This window comes from Pseudophryne corroboree, chromosome 9 (assembly GCF_028390025.1).
Source record: "Pseudophryne corroboree isolate aPseCor3 chromosome 9, aPseCor3.hap2, whole genome shotgun sequence".
Taxonomy (NCBI): domain Eukaryota; kingdom Metazoa; phylum Chordata; class Amphibia; order Anura; family Myobatrachidae; genus Pseudophryne; species Pseudophryne corroboree.
In genome coordinates, this window is record NC_086452.1 from 50750332 (window position 1) to 50761557 (window position 11226).

Genomic DNA, 11226 nt, shown 5'->3' on the forward strand with positions numbered 1-11226 from the left:
CTGCTTGTGACACCTGTGTGCGACACCAGTGTGTGATACCTGCATGTGACACCTGTGTGCGACACCAGTGTGTGATACCTGCGTGTGACACCTGTGTGCGACACCAGTGTGTGATACCTGCATGTGACACCTGTGTGCGACACCAGTGTGTGATACCTGCGTGTGACACCTGTGTGCGACACCAGTGTGTAATACCTGCATGTGACACCAGTGTGTAATACCTGTGTGCGACACTAGTGTGTAATACCTGTCCATGATGCTATACCTGTTAGAGACACTGATATGTGATCGCCTATTTTCAGAAAACTGAAGGATAAATTGTGGCCTTCCGTGCCCAATCTGCACCGCGTGCTGGACTCATTCCTGGCTGAGATACAGAAACAATACCAGGTAACGCCTAGTAACAGAGTCATATATTGCTATTATTATAGTTTATATGTATGCTACCGCAAGGGTTCTGCGGTTTGGTACACAGAGGATAGAACATAAAACATTATTATGTAAGTACATTATACAGTTACAGACAAGTTTATGTTACATAATTACATCCTGCAAATTGTTATTCTGTGTTGTAAGGTGTCACACGTGGTCTGCAGCGCTGTGTTAAGCGAGTGAGCAGAGAACACATGTAACAGTATTAAACGATGCACAAACAAAATCCACACATTCGTCCGGCTCAGAGTCAGGCCCAATGTGTAAATACTCCCAGCACCACAAATGTGTTATACCAAATCTAGGGGGCGATTCAGACCTGATCGCTGGGCTGCTAAATTTGTTGTCCTGCAATCACATAGTCGCCGTCCAAGGGGAGTGTAAATTCGCCCGTGCAAGTATGCGATCGCATGTGTACGCCGTGCTACAAATATCCCTCAGTCAGCGGACAGCTGCAAATCCGTTCGCACCTGACTCGCTATCGAATGTTTTTTCCACTGTGTGCAGTGTGTGCGCAGCCCAGGACTTACTCCTACAGTGCGATCAGAACAGGCTGATCGGGGCCGTAGCTGACGTCACACACCCTCCCTGAAAACGCTTGGGAACGCCTGCATTTTCCCTGACACTCCCAGAAAATGGCCGGTTACCACCCACAAACGGCCTCCTCCTGTCAATCAGCATGCGAATGGCTCTGCGATTGAAATTTTCGCAGCAGCCTGTCACTGTTCGGTGATGCCTGTTGTTGTTTCGTATGTGCATGCGCATTGCGGTTCATACACATGTGCAGTCTATCGATAATCGGTCGCTGTGCGAAAACGCACACCAGCGAACAGATCTGAATCGGGCCCTTAGTGTCTCCAGCTGACATCCTGTCACCCAGAAACCCCAGTTCACGTAGGCCATAATTCCTCCACACTGGCAGGGTGGCTGAGAGAGGGGGAGCGTGTACTAATTGCCTGGGCTTGTCGGAGGAGCCGTAGTCCCCCCCCCCCCCCCTCTTACATGTCAGTGGCAGCAGCTTCACTCCCTGGCCCAGCATATGCTGTTGTGTCCTGGGCTGCGATTGGTCCATTCTCCTCTGCCTGCATCATGTGACTGTAGCTGTGCCGGTTCTCATATATTTATTAGTACAGGGGCATGGCCACACAGTCCACGCTCCCTACAGTACCCGAGCCCAGACCCACTCTCTACGACCCTGCACACTGGTGATGTACAATAGCTATTAGTGGGGGGCCCCCTGGGTATGGATGCCTCTGGGCGGCTGCCCCAGCCATCCTCTTGCTAACCGGCCATGCTGCTAACTAAACACAGCCCCATACAGAGCCTGAGGGCCTAATTCAGATCTGATCGCAGCAGCAGCAAATTTGTTAGCTAATGGGCAAAACCATGGGTCCGATTCAGACCTGCGTTTTCGCACAGCGGGCGATCAGGTGTAAACTGCGCATGCATATGCACAGTAATGCGCAGGCGTGCTGCACGGGTACAAAGCGGATCACCGCTCAGCGAAAGGTTTGTGCAATGGATACGTTCGCATGGGCGATCGCAAGGAGATTGACAGGAAGAGGCCGTTTGTGGGTGTCAATTCAACAGGCCGTTTTCAGGGAGTGTCTGGAAAAACACAGGCGTGTCCATGCGTTTGCAGGGAGAGATCCTGACGTCAATTCTGGTCCCGGACAGGCTGATGTGATCGCAGTGGCTGAGTAAGTCCTGGGCTGCGCAGAGGCTGCACAAAATCCGTTTGTACAGCTCTGCTACACATGCGTTCGCATACTTACACTCCCCCCGTAGACAGCAACTATCCGATCGCAGGGCTGCAAAAATCGCTGCTCAGCGATCAGGTCTGAATTAGCCCCTAATGTGCACTGCAGGGGGGGGCAGATGTAATATGTGCAGAGAGAGTTAGATTTGGGTGGGTTATATTGTTTCTGTGCAGGGTAAATACTGGCTGCTTTATTTTTACACTGCAATTTAGACTTCAGTTTGAGCACACCCCACCCAAACCTTACTCTCTCTGCACGTGTTAGATCTGCCCCCCCCTGCAGTGCACATGGTTTTGCCCATAAGCTAACAAATTTGCTGCTGCGATCAGATCTGAATTAGGCCCTGTGTCAGGTAACTGTCTGATTCTCAAACTAAGATTCCATGAAGTAAAATTGTTTGGTGTGAATAATTAAGCTACGGCTAAATACATTTTAAAGGCACTATACATAAGATGCAGGGACTGTGGCGGCTGGAAAAATAAGATTTTACTCACCGGTAAATCTATTTCTCGTAGTCCGTAGTGGATGCTGGGTACTCCGTAAGGACCATGGGGAATAGACGGGCTCCGCAGGAGACTGGGCACTACTTTAAAGAAAAGATTAGGTACTACATCTGGTGTGCACTGGCTCCTCCCTCTATGCCCCTCCTCCAGACCTCAGTTAGGGAAACTGTGCCCGGAAGAGCTGACATTACTAGGAAAGGATTTGGAATCCAGGGTAAGACTCATACCAGCCACACCAATCACACCGTACAACTCGTGATAACTATACCCAGTTGACAGTATGAACAACAACTGAACCTCATTAAACTGATGGCTCAGAACAAAAAACCCTTTAGTTATAACTATATACAAGTATTGCAGAATTCCGCACTTGGGACGGGCTCCCAGCATCCACTACGGACTACGAGAAATAGATTTACCGGTGAGTAAAATCTTATTTTCTCTGACGTCCTAGTGGATGCTGGGTACTCCGTAAGGACCATGGGGATTATACCAAAGCTCCCAAACGGGCTGGAGAGTGCGGATGACTCTGCAGCACCGAATGAGCAAACTCAAGGTCCTCCTCAGCCAGGGTATCAAACTTGTAGAATTTTACAAACGTGTTTGATCCCGACCAGGTAGCAGCTCGGCAAAGTTGTAAAGCCGAGACCCCTCGGGCAGCCGACCAAGAAGAGCCCACCTTCCTCGTGGAATGGGCTTTGACTGATTTAGGATGCGGCAGTCCAGCCGCTGAATGTGCAAGTTGAATCGTGCTACAGATCCAGCGAGCAATAGTCTGCTTAGAAGCAGGAGCACCCAGCTTGTTGGGTGCATGCAGGATAAACAGCGAGTCAGTTTTCCTGACTCTAGCCGTCCTGGAAACATAGATTTTCAGGGCCCGGACTACATCTAGCAACTTGGAAGCCTCCAAGTCCCGAGTAGCCGCAGGCACCACAATAGGTTGGTTCAAATGAAACGCTGATACCACCTTAGGGAGAAATTGGGGACGAGTCCTCAATTCTGCCCTGTCCATATGGAAGATCAGATAGGGGCTTTTACATGACAAAGCCGCCAATTCTGACACACGCCTAGCCGAAGCCAAGGCCAAAAGCATGACCACTTTCCACGTGAGATATTTCAACTCCACGGTCTGAAGTGGCTCAAACCAATGTGATTTTAGGAAATCCAACACAACGTTGAGATCCCAAGGTGCCACTGGAGGCACAAAAGGAGGCTGAATATGCAGCACTCCCTTAACAAACGTCTGAACTTCAGGCAGTGAAGCCAGTTCTTTTTGAAAGAAAATAGACAGGGCCGAAATCTGGACTTTAATGGATCCCAATTTTAGGCCCATAGTCACTCCTGACTGTAGGAAGTGCAGAAATCGACCCAGCTGAAATTCTTCTGTTGGGGCCTTCATAGCCTCACACCAAGCAACATATTTTCGCCATATGCGGTGATAATGTTTTGCTGTCACATCCTTCCTAGCTTTTATCAGCGTAGGAATGACTTCAACCGGAATGCCCTTTTCCATCAGGATCCGGCATTCAACCGCCATGCCGTCAAACGCAGCCACGGTAAGTCTTGGAACAGACAGGGCCCCTGCTGTAGCAGGTCCTGTCTGAGAGGCAGAGGCCAAGGGTCCTCTGAGATCATTTCTTGTAGTTAAGGGTACCAAGTCCTTCTTGGCCAATCCGGAACGATGAGTATAGTTCTTACTCCGCTCTTTCTTATTATCCTCAGTACCTTTGGTATGAGAGGAAGAGGAGGGAACACATAAACCGACTGGTACACCCACGGTGTCACTAGAGCGTCCACAGCTATCGCCTGAGGGTCCCTTGACCTGGCGCAATATTTTTTTAGCATTTTTGTTGAGGCGGGACGCCATCATGTCCACCTGTGGCCTTTCCCAACGATTTACAATCAGCTGGAAGACTTCTGGATGAAGTCCCCACTCTCCCGGGGGGAGGTCGTGCCTGCTGAGGAAGTCTGCTTCCCAGTTGTCCACTCCCGGAATGAACACTGCTGACAGTGCTATCACGTGATTTTCCGCCCATTGGAGAATCCTTGTGGCTTCTGCCATCGCCATCCTGCTTCTTGTGCCGCCCTGTAGGTTTACATGGGCGACCGCCGTGATGTTGTCTGACTGAATCAGCACCGGCTGGTTTTGAAGCAGGGGTTTTGCCTGCCTTAGGGCATTGTAAATGGCCCTTAGTTCCAGAATATTTATGTGTAGGGAAGCCTCCTGACTCGACCATTGTCCTTGGAAGTTTCTTCCCTGAGTGACTGCCCCCCAACCTCGGAGGCTTGCATCCGTGGTCACCAGGACCCAGTCCTGTATGCCGAATCTGCGGCCTTCGAGAAGATGAGCACTCTGCAGCCACCACAGCAGAGACACCCTGGCCCTCGGGGACAGGGTGATCAGCCGATGCATCTGAAGATGCGATCCGGACCACTTGTCTAACAGATCCCACTGAAAGATCCTTGCATGGAACCTGCCGAATGAAATTGCCTCGTAAGAAGCTACCATCTTTCCCAGGACTCGCGTGCAGTGATGCACCGACACCTGTTTTGGTTTTAGGAGGTCTCTGACCAGAGATGACAACTCCTTGGCCTTCTCCTCCGGGAGAAACACCTTCTTCTGTTCTGTGTCCAGAATCATACCCAGGAACAGCAGACGCGTCGTAGGAACCAGCTGCGACTTCGGGATATTCAGAATCCAGCCGTGCTGTTGTAGCACTTCCTGAGATAGTGCTACTCCGACCAACAACTGCTCCCTGGACCTCGCCTTTATAAGGAGATCGTCCAAGTATGGGATAATTATAACTCCCTTCTTCCGAAGGAGTATCATAATTTCGGCCATTACTTTGGTAAATACCCTCGGTGCCGTGGACAGACCAAACGGCAACGTCAGGAATTGGTAATGGCAGTCCTGTACCACAAAACGGAGGTACACCTGGTGAGGTGGGTAAATGGGGACATGTAGGTAAGCATCCTTGATGTCCAGTGATACCATGTAATCCCCCTCTTCCAGGCTTGCAATAACCGCCCTGAGTGATTCCATTTTGAACTTGAACTTCCTTATATAAGTGTTCAAGGATTTCAAATTTAGAATGGGTCTCACCGAACCGTCTGGTTTCGGTACCACAAACATTGTGGAATAGTAACCCCGTCCCTGTTGAAGGAGGGGAACTTTGATTATCACCTGCTGGAGGTACAGCTTGTGAATTGCCGCCAGTACTACCTCCCTGTCCTGGGGAGTAGCTGGCAAGGCTGATTTGAGGTAACGGCGAGGGGGAGACGTCTCGAACTCCAGCTTGTATCCCTGAGATACCACTTGTAGAACCCAGAGATCCACCTGTGAGCGAACCCACTGGTCGCTGAAGATCCGGAGACGGGCCCCCACCGCACCTGGCTCCACATGTGGAGCCCCAGCGTCATGCGGTGGACTTAGTGGAAGCAGGGGAGGATTTTTGTTCTTGGGAACTGGCTGTCTGGTGCAGCTTTTTCCCTCTACCCCTGCCTCTGGGCAGAAAGGACGCGCCTCTAACCCGCTTGCCTTTCTGAGGCCGAAAGGACTGTACTTGATAATACGGTGCTTTCTTAGGCTGTGAGGGAACCTGAGGTAAAAAAGTAGACTTCCCAGCTGTTGCTGTGGATACGAGGTCCGAAAGACCGTCCCCAAACAATTCCTCACCCTTATAAGGCAAAATTTCCATGTGCCTTTTAGAATCAGCATCACCTGTCCACTGCCGAGTCCATAATACTCTCCTGGCAGAAATGGACATTGCATTAATTCTAGATGCCAGCCGGCAAATGTCCCTCTGTGCATCTCTCATATATAAGACTACGTCTTTAATATGCTCTATGGTTAGCAATATAGTGTCCCTGTCAAGGGAATCAATGTTATCAGATAGGGAATCAGACCATGCTGCTGCAGCACTACACATCCATGCTGAAGCAATAGCAGGTCTCAGTATAGTACCTGAGTGTGTATACACAGACTTCAGGATAGCCTCCTGCTTTCTATCTGCAGGCTCCTTTAAGGCGGCCGTATCCTGAGAAGGCAGTGCCACCTTTTTTGATAAGCGTGTGAGCGCCTTGTCCACCTTAGGGGATGTCTCCCAGCGTAACCTATCCGTTGGTGGGAAAGGGTACGCCATTAGTAACCGCTTAGAAATTACTAGTTTCTTATCTGGGGAACCCCACGCTTCTTCACACAATTCATTTAACTTTCTCCCCAAACATAATACAGGTTGAGTATCCCATATCCAAATATTCCGAAATACGGAATATTCCGAAATACGGACTTTTTTAAGTGAGAGTGAGATAGTGAAACCTTTGTTTTTTGATGGCTCAATGTACACAAACTTTGTTTAATACACAAAATTATTACAAATATTGTATTAAATGACCTTCAGGCTGTGTGTATAAGGTGTATATGAAACATAAATGAATGATGTGAATGTACACACACTTTGTTTAATGCACAAATTTATAAAAAATATTGACTAAAATTACCTTCAGGCTGTGTGTATAAGGTGTATATGTAACATAAATGCATTATGTGCTTAGATTTAGGTCCCATCACCATGATATCTCATTATGGTATGCAATTATTCCAAAATACGGAAAAATCCGATATCCAAAATACCTCTGGTCCCAAGCATTTTGAATAAGGGATACTCAACCTGTACCCTTTTTTGTGGTAACCGGGTTAATGTCAGAAATGTGCAACACATTTTTCATTGCCGTAATCATGCATCGGATGGCCCTAGTGGATTGTATATTTGTCTCATCCTCGTCGACACTGGAGTCAGACTCTGTGTCGACATCTGTGTCTGCCATCTGAGGTAGCGGGCGTTTTTGAGCCCCTGGCGGCCTCTGAGATGCCTGGGCAGGCGCGGGCTGAGATGCCGGCTGTCCCAAAGCTGCGTCATCGAACCTTTTATGCAAGGAGTTGATACTGTCGGTTAATACCTTCCACATATGTATCCACTCAGGTGTCGGCCTCGCAGGGGGCGACATCACACTTATCGGCACCTGCTCCGCCTCCACGTAAGCGTCCTCGTCAAACATGTCGACACAGCCGTACCGACACACCGCACACACACACAGGGAATGCTCTGACTGAGGACAGGACCCCACAAAGTCCTTTGGGGAGACAGAGAGAGAGTATGCCAGCACACACCAGAGCGCTATATAACAGAGGGATATACACTATACACAAAGTGAATTTTCCCCCTATAGCTGCTTATATCACAATTTGCGCCTAAATTTATGTGCCCCCCCTCTCTTTTTTACCCTTTCTGTAGTGTATACTGCAGGGGAGAGCCTGGGGAGCGTCCTTCCAGCGGAGCTGTGAAGAGAAAATGGCGCTGGCTGTGCTGAGGGAGATAGCCCCGCCCCTTCAACGGCGGGCTTCTCCCGCTTTTTATAACGTTAATGGCGGGGGTTTCTGCACATATACAGTGTTAAACACTGTATTATGTGCTTTTTATTGCCAAAAGGTATCTTAATTGCAGCCCAGGGCGCCCCTCCCCAGCGCCCTGCACCCACCAGTGACCGGAGCGTGTGGTGTGCTGTGGGAGCAATGGCGCACAGCTACAGTGCTGTGCGCTACCTTATTGAAGACCGAAGTCTTCAGCCGCCGATTTCCTCCGGTTTCTTCCGTCTTCTGGCTCTGCAAGGGGGACGGCGGCGCAGCTCCGGGAACGGACGATCGAGGACGGGCCCTGTGTTCGATCCATCTGGAGCTAATGGTGTCCAGTAGCCTAGAAGCACAAGCTAGCTTCAAGCAGGTAGGTTTGCTTCTCTCCCCTAAGTCCCACGTAGCAGTGAGTCTGTTGCCAGCAGATCTCACTGAAAATAAAAAACCTAACAAATACTTTTCTTTTTAGTGAACTCAGGAGAGCCCACTAAGTGCATCCAGCTCAGGCCGGGCACAGATTCTAACTGAGGTCTGGAGGAGGGGCATAGAGGGAGGAGCCAGTGCACACCAGATGTAGTACATAATCTTTTCTTTAAAGAAGTGCCCAGTCTCCTGCGGAGCCCGTCTATTCCCCATGGTCCTTACGGAGTACCCAGCATCCACTAGGACGTCAGAGAAATATGTAATGGCAAACTGAAAGTAAGGGCACAAAATACTTAAATCTGGACCTGTGTAAAATGATGTTGGAGACCATAATAAAGCCATTGGAACCCCTGTATAACAAGCATTGGGCCTGATTCTGATTTGTACAGTACTGTACAGCCGCAGGGAAGCAGGAGGCGCATGTAGTAAATAGACGCCTCCAATATGCACCTGTGATCCGAGTGATGCTTCCAAAGACGCAGAACCAGATCACCATCGTGACCATAGCCAGTCCTCAGCCAGTCTCCGTAAGCCAAGGCTTGCTCAGACTGGTCAATGGAACCATGTCAGCCAGGTCTAAGAAGTCTGCGCCTGATGAAGCATACCCTGGGCTCAGCACGCCTACAAAACAGGGCAACATGCCCCCATTTACTAGAATGGTCCCTGACGCCTCCCCTGCTCCACATCCCAAATGCACAGCGATCAAGCAGGACCTGTTCTGCACATGCACAGAATGGATCCACAGTTACCCAAACCATCAGAGTTCAACGTAAGCTTTGGGCCTGCATACAGTACATTTCTAAATCAGGCCATTACTCACACCTACAAACAATGTCATTTTGTGATAAAGGAGGGCGGGTGTCTCTCTTATATTTGATGCATTTTACCGATTTGTGCTTTTGTGACTGCAGCCCAGTGCTACGCTATACGAGAAACCTCTGGAAGAAGCTCCACAATCCTCCTGTCTGGAAATACTTTGTGAAGTGACACTTACCGGTGAAGTACCACCAACATCTCGAGATTACGTTCAGCTGTCACCTCCCAGCTACGAAAATGAAGATTATTGGCCAAAGATAGATCTCCTGGAGCTCAGCCTGGAATACAGCCCTTATAACCAGCCGCCCAATTGTGTCACCAATCAGACTTACTTGCCCACCAGCTGGAGCTTGTAGTACCCTGGGATTTTACTTAAAAAGGAAAATAAAAAGAGAACGGTGTAAATACTGTAACCTAAATGAAAGTGATACAGGGAAACAGAGCAGCCATCAGGGGGGGACTGAGGGGACTAGTGTTCCGGGCCCTTACAGAGAGGGGGGCCCACCCCTGGTTCCTACCACCAATACCTGTAGAGCTGCACCAGTCTGTGAATCAGCAGCAGTCTGATGCACAGGGAGGACTTTTTAAAAGAAGCCTTCCCTGCACATCAGATCTCTGTGAACCGTTCCTGTAGGTCCGCAACACTCCACCTATATGTTACTTCACAATAGGGGTGGAGCAGTGCGGCAGAATCTTTATTTTGGGAGGAAGGGTCCTGTTTATTTTGTCAGTCCCAGGCACCACAATTTCTAATCTCATCCCTGCAGGGAAACTTTTATAATCCATGTCACACTGGATACAAAAAAATGGCAATGTTAATATGTATTTTATGTAAACCTGTTGTCGATATGAATATACATTATGATTTTGTAACCAAGTCAGGCTACACCCAACAGGGCATGATATGTGGATCTCCTGGACAGGTAGGTTAATCACCGGTTACTCTAATTTGATACCAAACTCTGCATTAATTTTCTCTGACACATTGTGGAGCAAAGGAGTAAAAAGGTTCCAGGAATTGCACGTGTCCCTACGGAACTAAAGAAGCTGGAATTTTTTATACCAGTGATTTGCTGCCAATTGTAGGAGATACTGTATTGTTCCGTTACATTGCTCTGCAATTTGTAAAATATTCTATGTATTATAAAGTTTTTAACCTTTTATATAAGTATTGTATATGTATGACTGTATGTACTAGGAATACATCAGGAAAGTGTGATCTGTTCAGGATACCGGTGTTCAGCATCCCCCACAGTCAGAATGCTGACGCCGGAATCCTGACACTGCTCAGAATGCCGACACCAGCATCACAACATGGATCGAAATGCCGGCACTGGGATCCTGAAAGACGGAATCCTGATCGAGCTCTGCCATGACTCCTGGTTGATAATCTGTGGTGGGTGGATGTTAGGTTTAGGCAGCTGGGGGGTGGGTTAAGGTTAGGCTGCGGGGAAGGGAGAGTAAGAGTTAGGCACCCCCCAGGAGGGTTAGGGTTAGGCTGCGGGTGTGGGAGGGTTAGGTTTAGGCTGTGGGAGGCGGGAGGTTAGGTTTTAGGCACCACCTGGGAGGGTTAGGCTGCGCGGGGAGAGGGGGGGATAGTTAGGGTTAGGCTGTGGCTGGGGGAGGGGGGGGGGTTAACCTTGGGCTGCGGGAAGGGTGGTTTAGGGGAGGGTTAACATACTCACCTGACCCCTGTTGGGATTCTCTGCTTCGGGATGGCAGTGTTATAACCGCGGGCATCCCATCCGTCGGGATATCGTATGTATGCCAGGAAGGTAACATGGTTGGGCTCAACGTATAAGGAAGGTAGCATGGTCAGGCCAGCTGGGATCTACACTTTGGCGTAACCAGCCGGGCAGCTCCCACCCCTGTTTTTTTCAAC

General features: G+C 49.3%; 1 protein-coding gene across 2 annotated transcripts in view; it reads left to right on the forward strand.

The window, feature by feature from the left end:
- The window catches only part of MPL (MPL proto-oncogene, thrombopoietin receptor), a 76885-nt gene extending 66071 nt beyond the window's left edge, over positions 1–10814 (forward strand). The window contains exons 11-12 of one of the 2 annotated variants that reach the window (XM_063939321.1): positions 303–390; positions 9440–10814. In XM_063939321.1, coding sequence (XP_063795391.1) covers positions 303–390; positions 9440–9700 — 349 coding nt within the window. In that variant the 3' untranslated portion in view covers positions 9701–10814. The remainder of the gene's footprint in view (positions 1–302; positions 391–9439) is intronic. The other variant, XM_063939322.1, reaches the window with a different exon arrangement.
- The last annotated feature ends 412 nt before the right edge of the window (positions 10815–11226 follow it).